The following is a 17,920-nucleotide window of genomic DNA, read 5'->3' as shown; positions in this document are numbered from 1 at the left end:
TACTGCTATGTCATTTTCAGGAAATTCACTCATCTACATTCCTCTTACTTGTCTAAACATTGCAAATTATTTCCTTCCCCGTACCGCTATTACTGTACTAATGAAACTACACTACATGAAAAATACTTTTAGGTCTCAAGGCTGAGTAGGATGTTTAGTTCACATTTAACATGCGCAAACCCAACCAAACAGTGACATAAACATCTCCCAACAACATCTGCTGTAAATCACAAACACCAGTGCAGTGACATCACTTAGTTTCTTCTATCCCACAGAATTAGCTCACTGGTTGGATGAGAGGAATGTACATATAACTCACTCTGTCTTCTAAAGCTGGAAGATGTAGCAGTGTGAGCCATGTCAAATAGAGCCCCCCTTGCTTCTTTTAATAAAGAAAAAGTTTTGGCGTAAAAACTTCACATGTAAGGCCTTTTTCCACATTGCACATATGTTACCAAGAATTGATTTTGCACAATAAGAAATTGTGTATGCAAAAGCCCTCCCTCTCAATGACCTGGATTCTTGTGAGCATGAAGCTTGATGTGAAATGGTTGCATTCCGCAGCATATGTGGAAGCTGCACTCTTTTCTACAGTTCTGTGGTTTTTCCCAAAGTTTTTCTTCTTCGGACACGAGTTGAGAACTATCATTTGCACATAAAGTATTTGCAATCAATGGCAGTGAATGGGTTAAAAGAAAAAAGAAAAACTTGACTGGAACGCAATTTATTCACACACAAACTAAATGAAATCCTCATGATCTATCCTCATGAAGTCTCTTTAAAGGTGATAGATAACATTTACTCATTGACATCCAAACCAATTTAGTGTCCCGCTTTATGACCCGAGGAACCAAATTACATTTTCAACTTTTTTACTGCCAGGCATTTTTAAAACAGTTATTGTATTGTCGATTATTTCAGAGCATTTTGACTGATCTAAAAAAAAAAAAAAAAAAAAAACAGAACATAGTCAGACAGAGATCTTAAAAAAAAAAATCAACAGAACATAGTCAGACAGTCAGACACAGACAGTCAGAATTAACCGACTCATGGTCCAAGTTACAACAACACAATACATGAAATGGTTAAAAATACAATGATAACAATTAGTGCTGCAACAATTAATGGATTAACTCAAGTAATTCGATTAGAAAAAAGCTTAGAATCAAGTTTTGCTGCTTCTAGTATTCTTTTACTTAGTCACGTTGTAATGGTATGTTTTGAAAGTGTTTGCATTTCGTTTTATTGATTTGGGTGGATACACAGCCCTCTAGTGGCAACATTGAATATAAAATAACTTATTTCACATGGCTGAATCCAGCTGCTCCCTGTTAAGACCAACATAAGATAAAGTTTTGTTTGAGGTGATGTTTTTTTTTTTAATCATTTTTAGATTCGTAACTTAGTTTATAAGTGTATTTAGCCGTTTTTTTGTGGGAATATGTGTTTAAACGATTTGTTAACAGCATAGTAAAAAAAATGTTAGCATTTTATAGCATTTAAACTAGCGGCTAAGATCAGGTATTTTAATGTAATTTTAAATCAAATTACAATTCCGCATAGTTTCAAGAAACAACCGGGAATTTTATTTTGTATTCGTATTTAATGCTCTTTTGAAAGTGCAATCTTAGCAAAACTTTGTGTAACAACTCCTAAAATTTATTCTGCAACGCATTAAATGTTCCTAATCCGATTACTTGATTATTCGAATTTTCAAATTGATAATAGAATACTAAAAGGTATAAGTATAATTAGCCGTTTTTGTGGGAATATGTTTAGAGCATTGTAAAAAAGTTGGCATTTTATAGCATTCAAGGTAGTGGACTTTTGCTATGCAATCTAGCCAATTGTTCTTTTGTTGTACGTAGATCCTCATTTATTCTTTTTTTTTTTTTTTTTTTTTACAGTTTGAGGCTAATCTTAGGTATTTTAATTTATTTTTCAAATGAAAGTGCAATTCTGTATAGTTTGAAGAAACACTTTGGAATTTTATTTTGTATTCGCATTTAATGCTCTTATGAAACTACAATCTTAGCAAACCTTTGTTTTACGTCTCCTAAAATTTGTTCCTAATCCGATTACTCAATTATTCGAACGAACTAGTTGATAGATTAATCGACTACTAAAATAATTGATAGCTGCAGCCCTAATAGTCATAAAAAGTGAAGTAAAGTGAGACAGCACTGGGTCCCCCACCAACTTACAGTTAAAGGCACCTATACTAGTGCATCCAGAACTTTGACAAGTACCGTGTAAAACTGTGCAAAGTGTTAGTCAGGCCCAAGAAAATCACATTCTAGAACCATCCAAACGACAAAAAAATAAATAGATAAATAAACAGAGACTGTAGTGTTGTTTTGTTAGAATATATGCTCCGAACCTACACTGTGAAAAAAGGAACGTCCTATTTATCATGTTAAAACAAAATATTTTAAATTGATATAACTAAAAATTCTTCACTTGTCTGAAATAACTCGTTATCCGGAGTATTTCCTCAGTGACAGTCTGGGTTCGATTCCCTCTTGGAGCAGAATATTATATGCTAATGTAAACTGACTTCCAGTTTACTTAATATGCTGAGTTCAAGAATGAACTTTACTTATTTATTTAGAACAAACTCTGTTAAAGGGAGCCATGGATAGCAATAATTGTAGTTCTTAAAAGATAAACGTTAGTATGAGTAAAATTATTTGATATTAAAACCCCTCTTGATGTTTTCGTTTTTATACAATTTGTAAAATTAGTTGAACTAGTAGGTCGCCATTATTGTTGACGTTGCAGAGAGGCCTTTCAATTTGAACTCGAGAGGAACATTAATGAGCTGTCAATATTTCACAAAAAAAGCAGCAAAAGCAAAATGAACAGGAAAGACGAGATGAGATGAGACAAGTGTAGGACAAAACTGGTGTTCTGCCAAAATGTGCTACACTGGCGAAACGTCCTACAAGAGGCGAATTTGACACCCAAAGTACTACCGTGCGCTTTCAGCTTGTTTTGTTCAGATGCATACAAGCAGAACATACTAAAGATGCCTTAAGAAAATACTTAAAAATAGTAATATCAAATAAGGGTGGTTTAAATACGCCACGTGATCAACAGATTAACAATCTGCTTTAAAGCTAGCACAAGAAAACACAATGCTAAAAAGTATGAGAGGGAAACACATGCAAAAAGTTTTATGAGGCAATGAAAAGGGAATAAAAGATTCAATAAAAACTAGGGGTGTCAAACGATTAAAGTTTTTAATCGAGTTAATTACTGCTTAAAAATTAATTAATTGTAATTAATCGCAATTAATCACAATTCAAACCATAACCATCTATAAAATATGCCATATTTTTCTGTAAATTATTGTTGGAATGGAGAGATAAGACACAAGATGGATATATACATTCAACATACAGTACATACTGTAAGCACTGTATTTATTTATTATAACAATAAATCAACAAGATGGATTAACATTATTAACATTCTGTTAAAGCGATCCATGGATAGAAAGACTTGTAGTTCTTAAAAGATAAATTTTAGTACAAGTTATAGAAATTTTATATTAAAACCCCTCTTAATGTTTTCGTTTTAATAAAATTTGTAAAATTTTCAATCACAAAATAAACTAGTAGCCCGCCATTGTTGATTTCAATAATTACTTACACAATGCTCATGGGTGCTGAAGCCTATAAAATCAGTCGCACCCAAGCGCCAGCAGAGGGCGACAAAACTCCAAAAAACACAATTAACAAGATGACATTTCACTGTGCTGTCATTTTAATCTGTTTGAGCGGTGCATGTGCAGTAATTGCGTCAAATATTTTAATGTGATTAATTAAAAAAATTAATTACTGCCAGTTAACGAGATAATTTTGACAGCCCTAATAAAAACACAAGTGGTAAGTACTCGCCACTTTTAACCGATGTGCGGATGTGTTGGATGTCTCACCACGTAAAAACCAAGGCAAGCAACGAAGGGATTGAGAATACAAACTGTCAAGCTGTAGCAAGTCGATATCTTGGCACCCTGCCTAAGATCGGTTTAAAGACACTGCTGATGAGCTGGAATTGGATGCAGGTACGACGTCGGGAACTCATCCCACAGCTCTGTAACAAAAAAATCTGACCAGCAGCAGAATGTGACAAAATCATGCCAGTCATCATACTAGCTTCGCTTGCTAGCTAGCACAGCTATTCTTCCAGTCCAGGCCAACTACGTCATTACCCCGAGTGTCCACCGCGCACATAAAACGTGGCGTCCTCCGTAGGTCAAAACATGTACTAAATATTATAGATTTTTAAATCAATGACAATATTTTATTTGTTTTTATTAACATATTTTAATACAAGAGAACAATTGCGGCTTATTAGAGTTTACAAATCTTTAATTCCGAGGTTCCCTTTAATACACAGAGCTTCTTGTAGCATCATTACACTTTTCATTTTGGTGTTTTTCAGAACAAATATCCATGTTTCTGTGTTCTTTTCAGAAAGTCATACGAATTTGAGGACCTGCTCCAGTCATCATCAGAAAGCTGCAGGGTGGACTGGTACGCTCAGTCCCGCCTCGGCCTCACACGCACTTTATCGGAGGAGAATGTCTATGAGGACATAATCGGTAAACAATGCATTATGCATATTAATTCTGTTTATTTAGCATGTGTGCTGCTTAGGTGGAGGTGGGTGGGTAAAGAGGTGACTCCTTGTTTGCTCTGGTTTTAATTTAGAGACACGTTGCTCTAGTTTTATTAAAAAATGAGATGCCAAAACCTGACCTACATTCCTGCCTTATTGTCTGCGGTGTTATGCCAACCCCACCTCGAGCCTGTTTAATATCGTAACATAAAATAGTAATGTCGTATGGTCAAAGTTGACTGCAGGGATAGCTGGCGGAGGGACTTTATTGGCCGGGATCCGCGGCACATTACTGGCAATAGCTTCAATGTTATTCCCCTTGAGTTTGCGTTTACGGTAATTCCTGCTGGTTGAAACAGTCAATTATAAATTGAATTGGATTTAAGTGATGAACATGATTATTGTCTTTCATTTCCTATAACTGACAAGAAGAGGTAAATGATGTTTGGTTGGAAATCCCCCAACCAACGAGTTAAAAAGCTACTTTGTTAGATTATGCAGTTGTTTAATTGAGTCAATCCCAATGTTGTCAAAGCCATTAAAGGTAGACAGTGGGACAGACAGCTCTCTTTAGGAGGCCGCACGTGTAATGTCTTCATGTGCGTTAGTGTTTCCAGATGGAGTGGAAAGCCAGTGTCATCAGTATCTGTATCCTGACACATTCCTACACGACTGATGCAAAGCCACATGTGCACAGCACGCTCGCAAAAACACTCAGAGATTATTACAATGCTAAAAAATAGAATGCTGTTTTCCTCAAGAAAGGAAAAAAAAATCTCAAAAGTCACACTAAATGTAAGGTGTCATGGTGTTTCATTGGCATCAAAGAAATAATATTGCTTTTTAAGTTTCTTTGGTTTAAGTCAAGAGATCCTACATTATACAATTATACATCATTGACATTTTGACTGGTTATAGACTGACTAAAGACTTGTTTTTTTACGATGAGAAGTAGTAGAAATTTGTGGGGATGCTTTTCTCTGCTGGTCGGTAAACTCCAATGGCTCCCTGTTGTTTTTGGGTATTTACAGGTCACTTACTATTTCTTTTTGGGCCGTTATGAGTCATTTCCTGTTGATTTGCATCACTTCCTGTACATTGTAGGGTATTCTCAGGTCACCTCCCATACATTTTTGGTCACTTCCTATTGATTTTGGGGCATTTCCAGGTCACTTCCTGTTGATTTGGGGTAAATTAGCGATGACCTTAACGTGCTTTGCGTTGGTCTTCCCCAAGTCCTCTATTTTTCGTCTGCAACTTGTTCAAAATGCTGCTGCTCGATTCTTAACCAGTACTCCTAGACGTGACTATTATTACCCCTGTGCTATCGTTGCTCCACTGGCTTCCATTTCATTTTAGAATTGATTTCAAACTTTTACTGATTGTTTTTAATTATATTAATGGCCAGGCTGCTTCTTATTTATCGGGTTTAACCCGGCCAGGTTCTTTTGCAAGTTCCAAGGTCGAGACTTAAACAGTGGGGAGACCGATCTTTTGCAGTTGCTGCCCCCAGGTTGAGGAATAGCCTGCCCCCTGAAATTCGCACCATTACGAATCTTGGCCTCTTTAAATCACGGTTAAGAACCCACTTTGTTAGACTCGCTTTTTCTCCAGACTAGAGTAGCCTGGTTTTATTTCTTAAGGGTTTTAATGTTTTTGGATTTTATCTTTTTTATTGTTTTAATTGCTGTTTTGATTACTATAGCGATGCATTTTTTTTTGTTTGTTTGTTTTTTTCCTAATGTCATTGTATAGTAGGGCGGAACCATATTGGAAAAAACTGACATTGCGATTTTTTGGGGAGTTTGCGATCTATTGCAATATACACTATATTGCGATATAAAAACTCGAAGAATTTTCACCCGACTTGAATACTTCTGTTTGGGAAGACTTTGCTTGACTCACTATGGCCACATTGTATTCATTAGAGATGTCCTGATCCGATCACATGATAGAAAATCAGGCTGATTTTTCAGAATATCAGAATCGGGTAAAAGGGATCAGGTTTTTAATTAGGAAAAAAAAAATGTAAGCTTAGTACATACACAGTCTGAAATGTGCTGTTGCAACTCATTAATTGTGTAAGTGAGAGGCTGTTCTCGGCAGCGTGAGCGTAAAAGCAAAAAACGTTTTTTTTCTGTATCGGATTGTATCGGATAGGGACTCTGTATCGGCAGATTGTCAAAATCCTGGACTCAGACTCCGGTGCAAAAATATGCGATTAGGACATCCCTGGTATTCATTTAATACTGTTTAATCCAGAGTAAGGGGATTTATCTGTGAACGATGAATATTGTGTCCATTAAAGGGATTCAGGAAGCCATGTCTCTGCACAATTATTGCTTTTATAAAGAATAACAAATGTTTAAATGAAAATAAATAGCAATTGCACCTCCTGTGATGGGACTACTGCGTTTGCGCACATTGCGACGTTCAAACGATATATTGTGCAGGCCTATGATGTAGTACTTTCCTGCCTTTTATTTATAATGAACTACGTTTGTCGTTGTTGTAAAGCACTTTGAGGACCTTGGGGGTTTTTGTAAATTGCTACAGAAATAACCTGATTGATTGATTGACCTGGGGGCAATCTCTGGTCAATTCCTGTTTATTTTGGGGTATGTTTGGGACACATCCTGTTGATTTTGGGTCACTTTCTTTTGATTTTGGGCAATTTTTTTTCCCCCTCAAAAAAAATGAGCACCGATAGAGATTAATTTTTTTCTGCAAGTCCGAATGAATGAAAATGTTTTTTTTTTTTGGTCTTGAATGTGACATCGGAAATGAATGGAGGTATTGAAAATGAATGGGGTCACTTAAACTGTATGGGGAAATTTTTGTCAAATTTGGAACGTAATCGTATGTTTTTGTCCAAAACTGGCCAATAACATTTGTGCATCCATTTTGTCTTTTTTGTTGTTGTTTGAATTAGAGAAAAACTGTAGGACAAGTAGCAATTTGAAATGTCTTTGCCATTGGAAATGAATGGGGCTTTTTTAGTTGTTAAAAAAAAGTGTTTTGCCGCATCTAGTGTATGGACTTAAGGAGGGAAATCAAGAGATTTGCTACCAGCCTCTTCCAGTGAAAGTGGATTGGACGTCTATCAATGTCAGCGAAACATTAACGGCACCAAAAACAGCTGACAATGAAATCACAAGGCATGTGTATTATACAGTAGGTATGACATCATCCGTGCTCTGCAAGTGATTAGATTGTCTTGGATGACACAATCGCCACATCATTTCCCCCTGTCTTGTTCCTTTAAACTTCCACTAGAATAAAATGTCTCGCATTTCATTTGTAATAATTGTTTGGACAAAGAACAGCAATAACTCACTGGTCCCTGAATGAGACGCACATCTTTTCTTTGAAGTTCTAATCCATTGAGAGGTGGTTATGCTATTATGGGCCGTTAAAATATGAGGTGCAATAAAAGTCAGAAGGAAAATGCTACTTATGTTGGCATTCGCGTGGCTGCTTAATTCTCTGCATTGCCGCAATGAGCTGAGTAAGCACGCCACTATGTCGGTTTGCTCCGCACATCTGGAGTAGGAATCTGGCTGATATGGAAATATTTTTTGATGATTTTATAAGAGGCTATTTCGTAATTTAGGTCTTTTTGTGATTATTTTCCTGAAGATCCCCCATCCAAAGAGAATCCTTACGAAGACATTGAGCTGGAGAGAAGTTGCCTTGGTAGCAAATGTGTTTCACCTGTTTCTTCTTCTCCCATTCCTGACACGCCAACTAAGGTACAACAAAATCCAGGATTAAAAAATCTTTAATAATAGCAAATAAAGTTGAAAGTTAATGTCTGTGTGTCAACAGCTTTGTTCCAAGCCTGGTTTCTTCAGACAGAACTCTGAGCGACGAAGCTTCAAACTCTTAGAATTACGTAAGACCAACAGGGACGCCGGTGTGTCCTCACCATTGCGTGCCAGCCCACCTTCTACACCCAGCAGCCCGGATGATACTCCTTGTCTCTCCGGAGACCCATACAACCGTCGACGGCGGAAAATCCCCAAGGTATTGTTCCACATGATAGATTGTCATGTGTCTTCAGAAAACCAAGAAAAGGCCATTCTAGACAGAAAAAGACAATGGTCAGAAAACAAATTCCCTTTTAACATTATACAGTGTTTAAAAAATATATTTGACAGCTTGAAATTTCAAGCAAACCAATTTCACTTGAATTTTCAAGTTTTCATGGAAAAACAAAAAAAAAAGAGTAATTGATTTTAACTCAAAATTAAAAAGAAAAAAAAACTTTTTTTTTAATGTTGTTAATTAAGAAAAAAAAGATAAGACATAAAGATATGATGCACACATGGACATAATATTTTGGATCATGAAGGCCACAATATTAAGATTTGGTATACAAGTGTTGCCTACATGCAAGGGCATAGGTTTGGTATCAACATTGGTATGGACGAAAATAATAGCATAAAACTTTTTGCTGGCGACGGGACATTAATAAGAACAAACAGATTATTAAACGGGGGTCAGGGCTACATTTCTCACGAATATGAACCTAATTAATTGATTGGCTAAAATTTAGCAGGTCGGACTTTCAGCAGCAAAATTAGTAGTGTTTCCTCTGCCTCCACAACATTGATGTCTTTTTACATTACTTACAGTGTCTATAAAAACTTCTAATAGTCCTCTTCTTCGAAGGAGGCGGAAGAGGCGGTGTCATGTTGTATTCCTGTCGGGCTGTCAGTGGGGCAGTGTGGGTGTGAGTGTGCGTCTGTATGGCGGGAAGGGGCGGAGGTGGGGGGGGTGTCAAGTCATCAGCCGATCAAATGTGCGTTTGAGGGGAAAAAATGGACCAGCACATTTAGCAAGTGAAAAGAGATAAGTGTAATTCTGAACATAATGAAAATAATTAACTTAATAATGGTCGGGTCTATTCTATCCTTACAAAATATGGGAAGACAATCTAAACTGCTTATACAACTAAACTTATCATAATGCAAATAAGGTTGCTTAAAAGTTGGTGGGGACAGTCTGAGCATCCTAAAAAGTTGGTCGTGTTATGTCCCTACCGTCCCTATGCAAACTTACGCCCTTGCCTCCATGACCCAAAAAGGACGCAGACAACTGAGCAAAACACTCCAAATCATAAACACTGAGTTCAGTTTAATCAGAAGTTTAAGTACAAAAAATAATTTGTAATAACTGAAAAACCGTGTCAACTTTTTACAGCACAAACGTAGGACAAACGAACAGCACCACTTCGGGTCCATTTTGCAGTAAATGGGAGGCTGCGAGTGACATCATCACTCAAAATGAATGACACCATTTATAGCCATTTCTGATCAAAATGGGGGGCTGCTTGACTTCAGAAAGAATTGTAAAAACCTCCAAAAACGATAGCAGCACAAACAAAAGTTTTTACAGCAGAAACAAGCAAAAACGTAGCACAAACAATTGACATAATTTTTTAGGTAAATTTACATCTAACGGGGGGCCACAGAGGTGTGTAGAGGTGGTTGAAAGGACCAACGAAGAGTTTGAAAGATATTTTGGACATGTTCAAACAAAATTGCCTTGTAAACATGAAAAATGACATCATATTATGAAAAAATGGGGGAAAATATATGAAAGGCTAACTTTAAGTATATGAACAAAGCTGCCATTGACAGCGGATAGCTGTCAATCCATTTGAACTGGGATGGTTGGCAGCGATTAATTGTGTCAATGGCAGCTTATTAGCTAAATTAATGAGATGAAGTATTTAAAAGGTTATTTTATTTGACCAATTCCAGATGGTGATGAAAATCAATTGCATCTTCGAGGCTCGGAGGGGAAAGAAGCGCATGAAGAAGGTGTCGCAGTCAACAGAGTCCTGCTCAGGCAGAGGTGAAGCATTACTCTAAAATTTTTTAGGGAATTATCTCATTTTGTCTATTTTCAACATAGTGACTGATGACAACAGTGAGTCAGAAAGTGATACAGAGGAAAAACTTAAAGGTGAGAGACAGTACTTACTGTATCTCTGTGTTGACAAGATGTACTGTATAATAATGCCTTTTGCATCCCATGTGGTTTTTGCTGTTCTTTAGCTCATAGCCAGAGACTAGTGTCGGTCCAGTCTATGTTGAGGCAGACGGGACGGTATCGGACATTGGAAAGGGATGTGATTGAGGAGAGAAAACTCTTTGAGTATTTTATTGTAGTGGCTCTCCACAAAACCAAAGCTGGAGTGCCTTATCTGCCGGAGGTCACGCAGCAGTTCCCTCTTAAGGTAACAATACAAATAACTGAATAGTAAGTACAGTACTTTACATGAAAAACATAATTGGATTTAAAAGGAAAACCACACTTGCCAATTAAAAAAAAAATCTACAATTTCCATTCATGCTAACCACTTAACCACCGCAACAGTTTGATGCACTACCTTGCATTGGCAGTGAAACCGCTTATCAAAAAGACTGACGCTATTACAAGTGCTCCTAGAGAAAATATAATGATAACGTTGAATTTTCCAATCCAGCTTGAACGGAGCTTCAAGTTCATGCGGGAGACAGAGGACCAGTTGAAGGTCATCCCGCAATTCTGCTTCCCTGACGCAAAAGACTGGGCGCCTGTCGACAACTTCCCCAGGTTGGTCATAGCATACTATGCATACTAGCATACTAATGACTAATGATAATAAAGGGGGGGTTGATGACTTTGGATGCTCAAGTTTAGTTAGGTATTGCTCGAACAGCTTTTCAATCTAGCAGGTTTTAATTCAAAAGCTGCTCAGTGCTCACATTGTTTTGAGAGACAGGCCCAGACTGCAGTGGCTAATAATTAGCTGCAAGGAAATGATTAGCAGGTGAGGGGTCACAGACCTGCATACCAGTAGATCAGGTCATCAGTGGTCAATGGACACTCAGAACGGTAGTACCAGTACCTAGAGAGCGTGTGTTGTAACAGTTCATAGGGCACTCATTTAACTCACTGGTTGCCATTGGCGGCTCTAGACGTCCAAACCATTTTGACTGGAATGGCTGAGAGAGATCAGTATTCAATGGCCCTGAAAGATGAAACATTTTTCACTATATTCCCCTGCTTTTCCGCGAAAAGCGTGAAAAACAAGGGAATACATTCCCAGCATTTCAGCGAAAACCGTGAAAAATGCGCAAAACGAGGGAATACAGCGAAAAAATATTTCACTGTATTCCCCGCATTTTGCACTGTTCGTGGTTTTTACGAAAAACAAGGGAATACAGTGAAAACATTTTTTCTCTGTATTACCCCGCTTTTCCGAGAAAAATGAGGGAATACAGCAAATTTTTATCACTGTATTCCTCCGCTTGTCTGCGAATACCGTGAAAAACGGGGGAATACAGCGACAAAAAATTCACTGTATTGCCCCGCTTTTCTGCGAAAACCGCAAAAAACTATTCCCTCATGTGTTTACATGTGATTATCTTTTTGTTTCTTTCATCTCCCCAGTGAAACATTCTCATTTGTGCTGACTGGCGAGGATGGAAGTCGTCGGTTTGGCTACTGCAGACGATTACTGGTACGTTCTAAAGGTGTCCTACTGCTGATACTAAGCATTTGATCCACAGTTGGTTTTGTAGGTTAAAAAAATACTCAAATTTTATGGTTGTGTAATGATAATGGAAGTAAAAATTATACCTGTCAAAACTGCATGAAGAAAAAAAAAATACTGTAAAGTTGGAGTGAAATAAGTATTTCAACGTATTTAGACAAGTGATAGTACCTCAACTAATGAGATGAGTGGGATATCGTGTTGTCATTGCTCAGTCAACTTATTGGTCAAAAAGCAGGAGAGGCGGCGGAATGCGTTTCCCTGCATATTCTTGGAAAGCATCATACCAGTACAGTGGTACCTCTAATTAAGAACGTCTCTATATACAGAATTTTTAGGTTAAGACTCAACTCAATGGGAAAATATTGCTTCTTGTTAAGAAAGAAATTTCAGGATACAAAAGGCAGAAATACAGTAGGGATGGTACTCGCAGATCCCAGAGTTTACTGAACGTAACTTAGTTATAGCTGCTCTGCCATTGGCTATTGCTTAGCATTCCTGGCATCTAATTGGCGAAGAGGGACCTCTACTGTATGTGTATGTGTGTATAACAGCATCCTCTTCATTCATCCCTTGTGCTCTGACAGCTTTACATGAGTGTATTAACTCATAGACTTCACTATCAGTTGACGAGACACAGGACCAATCCGTAAGGGGCCAATTTTCAAATATTTGAGATTAAAATATTTTCCAAACCAAAGCCGCTAGCGGCCTAAAACCAAAACGGACACCTCCCTGAGGCATATAGGAGTCTCCATTAGCAGCGCCATAAAAAAATTCAAAGTCGTTCCCTAATAAAATCCCGATTATTTTTTCATCCAAGTATAACAAAACTTAAAATTGCTATATAATTCTCAAATTTTACGCCAGATGCACAAAAATCACCAAATGCAGAGATAATCACCTATATTCTTAGGATCACTAGCAATATTTAACTTATAAGTTTTTGCTCAAAATAGCAACTTTTTTTTTTTTTTAATATGGTGCAAGTTTTCAACAGCTAATAAATCACTCAATTATCACATCAGAAAGTTAACACTTGAGGAAAGCATGCAGAATCATCTTAATTTTACTCAACAAAAGCAAAATTTGCATTTTTCTGTATAAAATCACAACTGATTTAGGTTGAATTCCGCTATTGTGTAGCGATAAAAAAATCCAACATGGCGGCCATCACAAAACAAAGAGCTTTTTAAGGAGAAAATTCTTGCAAATAAATGCTTAAACTGCGTAATTTATATAGATATGAAAGTTAAACAGTCTAGATTCTTGGTTAAAGGCCAAAAACGGGCAGTTAGCGTTCATTTTACATAAATATTTCAAGCCAAAGTTACGGTATTGTTTAATCCAATATGGCGGCCGTCACGAAACAAAGAGCTTTTTAAGTTAAAAATTCTTGCAAATAAATGCTCAAATCGCGGAATTTCTGTAGATATGAACGTAAAACAGTCTAGACTCTTGGTTAAAACCAAAAACACGGGCAGTTCTCATTCATTTTACGCAAATATTTCAAGCTAATTTTTTCCATTAATTTCATTGTATTCACGTTTCTAAGTGCATCGATGGTGCGAAAAATATAATAATTGCCTTGAATCCTCGACCAAATCACTCTTGAGACACTCCTGTCTCCTTGTATGCAGTAAAACCTTCGTCCTATTTCCACCTAAATCTGGCGTTAGAACGCAGCGTGTGTTTGAGTTTATGACAGAGAATGGTGAAAGCCACCTCAGCGCTCTATGGGTCGGTCCTAAAGGAAGGCCAAGTCTGTGGGAGTTGTCTTGTCAACTGATATTGGAGTCTATGATTAACTTTTATTCTTTATTCTTGGCTTTTTCATTATGCACATAACTCAGATTGTATGTTTATTGTACAATAATGTAATTTTTACATGTTTTGCTGCATTTTTATGCTCTGTAAAAGATCTATGTCTGAATTTTGCGGGGCTTGGAACGGATTAGGGCATTTACAAAGAAAACCAGTCTTCAATTACAGGTTTTTCAAGTTAAGAAACTACTTCCAGAACTAATCAATTTCGTCAGTAGAGGTACCACTGTATTCGTTCATTCTACAAATAAGACTATTTTCGAGTTTCATGATAATACAGGATAAAACGCGTCCCTTGAAAGCTCAATACGGGATACATACTTTTGTCTGAATACGAAGATTCCGTTTTTCAAGGGACGGTTGGCAACCATAGTTGAGGCACACTAATGTTTTAACACCTTCTGCCTCTGTCCGTCCCCCCTGCTTATCCACAGCCCAGCGGTAAAGGTCGGAGGCTCCCCGAGGTTTACTGCATCGTCAGCCGGTTGGGCTGCTTTGACCTTTTTTCTAAGGTACAATTCAAGCTAACACACCCCAAATTGCTTCAACATACAAACAGTGATGGTAAAAGAGAACCGGCATGACCACCCTCTGCGCCCGCAAAGGCACACCCGCCCCCGTGTGCGGTCTTGCTCCCTAGCTGAAGCTCAGGCTCCAGCACAGAGGTCTGTGTGTGTGTGTGTGTGTGTGTGTGTGTGTGTGTGTGTGTGTGTGTGTGTGTGTGTGTGTGTGTGTGCAGCTGCTGCGGTTACTACAGTGGAAATGAAAGCTTTACAGGCATTTCCACTTTAAAATGTCTGTTTACACACGCCATCACTTAATTAAAGTGGCGAGTAAATATGTCCTTGAAGTGGTCCTGTGCTTTGCTTTGCAGCTTTGTTCAAACTGCTTAATGATGAGTAAGTTTGATGATATCATATTTAATTGCGCCATAAAAATTCTAGATTTTAATTTGGAACGGGAGACATTCTTTTAGCGCAAACCTATTGAAATAGATGGAAATTACATTTTCAGATCCTGGATGAAGTAGAGAAGAGAAGAGCCATTTCTCCTGCCTTGGTGCAGCCTTTCATGAGAGGCATCATGGAGGCTCCTTTTCCTGCTCCGGGACGGACCATAAGTGTCAAAAACTTCCTCCCTGGATCTGGAACTGAGGTGAGGCATAATCAGTCGCCCTCGTATTCAGTCGCATCACTTTCCCTGTGGTCCTGCTTGCAGGTGATCGAGCTTTGTCGGCCGTCTGATTCTCGCCTGGAACACGTCGACTTTGAATGTCTCTTCTCCTCGTTGAGCCTGCGCCTGCTCCTGCGAGTGTTTGCTTCCCTGCTTCTGGAGCGCAGGGTCATCTTTACTGCTGACAAACTCAGGTTGGCTCAGTGTCCGTATCACTCACCCAAGAAGTATGAAAAGACAGAATGGCGCTGTGTTATACGGTTGTCCGGGGAACAATGGCGTTGTCTTTGGAAAACTGCATGGATGCCAGTGTGGAAAGAAACACGCGCCCACACAGCTCGCTAAAGCTTTTAAAAGTCTGCACCTATTACATTAGCACAGTGGCTCCAAGCTGTGCCACACCTGGTTCAGCTTCAGTGGCAGCAGCCATTTAATCGGGATTTAATGAAAACAACATGCATTTTAGGTCTCATGAACACACAATAATACATAGGGGCTTTTGATATCACGTCCCTTTAAAGGAGAATTAGGGCCATATGGAAAGAGCAAAATACTGTTTTTGCAAAAATAATAAGGCTGTATTTTTTGGAGAGAAAAAAAATCATTGGAAAAAGGTTTTAGGAAGTTGTTTTTTTTGTTTGTTTTTTTTTTACCAAGAAAATATTCATGAAGATCTTTTTCCTACTTTTTATCTAAAATATATATATATATTTAAGACAATATAAGAATAAGAATACATCATTTTATTAAACAAGTTTTTTTAATTCCTAAAAATTTTTTAGGCTCTTCAGAAATAGAAAAAGCTGATTGTGTTGAGAAAAACTTCATATGGGATAAAAAAAAATTCCAGAAAAAGATGCGCTTTGGAAAAATTGTGATTTATTTTAACTTGAAAATATTTTTTTATTTTACATGCTTTCAAAAAAGGTAATGTTGAGGCAATGTTTTAATCATTCACTTATTCATTCACAGCCTTTTTTAACCTAGAAAAAATATCACTTTTACCGCTTTAAATTATGACTTTATTCTCAGAATTGCATGTTAGTAGTCATTGCTTATTTCCAGCAACGGGCGACTAGCAACTTGGTCTCATCAATCAATAAATTAAAATGACAATAGATAAAACGGGCTGTGCTTCCCCCCCCCCCCAAGTGCAACATTCCACTCATACTCAGTGCATAGTTCATCTCCAATTTTCCCGCCTTTAGTGGTTGAGCGCGCACTCACTCAGATTAGTCTACTGCTATCTAGTGACGGAAACGTGCTATTACATTTGTGTTTCTTTAGGCTATTTATCCGAACAACACAATTTCATAGGTTTTTAAAAATGAACATTTTCCATAGTACAAAGTGTTTACATAAAGGACTCATCCAACACACAATGGCTGTAGAAAACACAGTATCAATTGTAACATTTCATATCATATAATGTACAGTGCAATATTTACTATGATGTAACTTCAGTGGTATTAATAGCAATTCCTTATTGTATTTTGGCAGCACCTTGTCGCAGTGTTGCCATGCCGTAGTGGCTCTCCTGTACCCATTCACCTGGCAGCATACGTACATTCCTGTGTTGCCGCCTTCCATGTTGGATATTGTGTGCACACCCACACCTTTCATTGTCGGACTGCTCTCCAGCTCGCTGTCTCGACTCAAAGAACTGCCTATAGAGGAGGTAAAACCAAAAGGAAAATGAGGTGTTCTGCTTCCTTCTCTATCCACATTAACACATTCACTGCTATTGATGACGAGAGACGTCCAATCCTTTTTGACTGGGAGAGGCTGGCAGTGAATGATCGCTGCCAGCTTCCCTCTCAAAATAGATTAAATGTCTTTCGCCGTCAATGGCAGCTAAAGAGAACCGTACTAAGGTTCCTTATCCATTTCATTTATGAGTTGTCCGATAATGACTTTTTAACTGATATCCCGATATTGTCCAACTCCCAAAATCCAATACCGATATCAAGCCGATACCGATACATGCGGTTATGGATTTAACATATTATTGCTAAATGTGTTGTGGTGCCCAGGTCAAATGGTCTGCTCACATAATAAATCCCAAGCATCGTAGTTTGGAGACAACTAATGGTCCGTAAGCATAACTGCTTTTCTATGCCGTCCCTTGTACGAAGGCAGAAGGCTTCTACATTCACTTTGAAGGCCACATAAATATTGGAAATATCGAATGAACATTGACAGACAAACACATAATTGTAGTCCACAAGGACACCAACATCTTCATGATGATAATACACACTCAGCAGGAAAATGGCACATTATCTGCAATTGATTTAATTCACCTGGACGCCACAGACTGTATGTAAAAAGTTTTCCAATACTCCTTTCCCACTGAAACTAGTGGGTCAACGCGTGTTTTTCCAAGCCGATGCATCCCACTAGCAATTGGCATTTGGCACCTTTCCCATTGACGAAAAAAGCCGTGTCTTTTTTAATTCTTTTTTTCACCCGTTTAACCCCCACCCCTCCTCAGCCGTGCGTAAGGTGCGTGACGTCACCACGCTAAGACGCGCTTCGACAAGTGCGACCGAATTCATTCAGTTCAAGGAAGTTAATGCAAAGCAACATGGAAGCCTCCTTTCCGTTTGTGTTCTCTGTTTTCATGCTTTTTACTGCCCGCAAAAAGGTCGAAATGCAGCAAAGGATCAACACTGTGCTTGTGCTGAGGCAACGTAGGCGACGTACATTTTGGTTTGAAATTGAAAGGAGTCGTGTACGTCACAGAAG

General features: G+C 38.1%; 1 protein-coding gene across 2 annotated transcripts in view; it reads left to right on the top strand.

Annotated features, from left to right (window-relative positions):
* The window catches only part of si:dkey-82f1.1 (DENN domain-containing protein 2A), a 59,715-nt gene that overhangs the window by 37,267 nt on the left and 4,528 nt on the right, over positions 1-17,920 (top strand). For both annotated transcript variants that reach the window (XM_057837255.1, XM_057837254.1), the window contains 12 exons: positions 4,482-4,609; positions 8,266-8,378; positions 8,455-8,652; positions 10,395-10,488; positions 10,549-10,599; positions 10,692-10,873; positions 11,123-11,232; positions 12,073-12,142; positions 14,434-14,511; positions 15,014-15,154; positions 15,218-15,366; positions 16,673-16,850. In XM_057837255.1, the coding sequence (XP_057693238.1) occupies positions 4,482-4,609; positions 8,266-8,378; positions 8,455-8,652; positions 10,395-10,488; positions 10,549-10,599; positions 10,692-10,873; positions 11,123-11,232; positions 12,073-12,142; positions 14,434-14,511; positions 15,014-15,154; positions 15,218-15,366; positions 16,673-16,850 (1,492 nt within the window). The remainder of the gene's footprint in view (positions 1-4,481; positions 4,610-8,265; positions 8,379-8,454; positions 8,653-10,394; positions 10,489-10,548; positions 10,600-10,691; positions 10,874-11,122; positions 11,233-12,072; positions 12,143-14,433; positions 14,512-15,013; positions 15,155-15,217; positions 15,367-16,672; positions 16,851-17,920) is intronic.

The sequence above is a fragment of the Corythoichthys intestinalis genome, chromosome 5, assembly GCF_030265065.1.
Source record: "Corythoichthys intestinalis isolate RoL2023-P3 chromosome 5, ASM3026506v1, whole genome shotgun sequence".
Classification (NCBI taxonomy): Eukaryota; Metazoa; Chordata; class Actinopteri; order Syngnathiformes; family Syngnathidae; genus Corythoichthys; species Corythoichthys intestinalis.
Note: the sequence above shows the minus strand (reverse complement) of the source record. Positions and strands in the feature narration are given on the sequence as shown.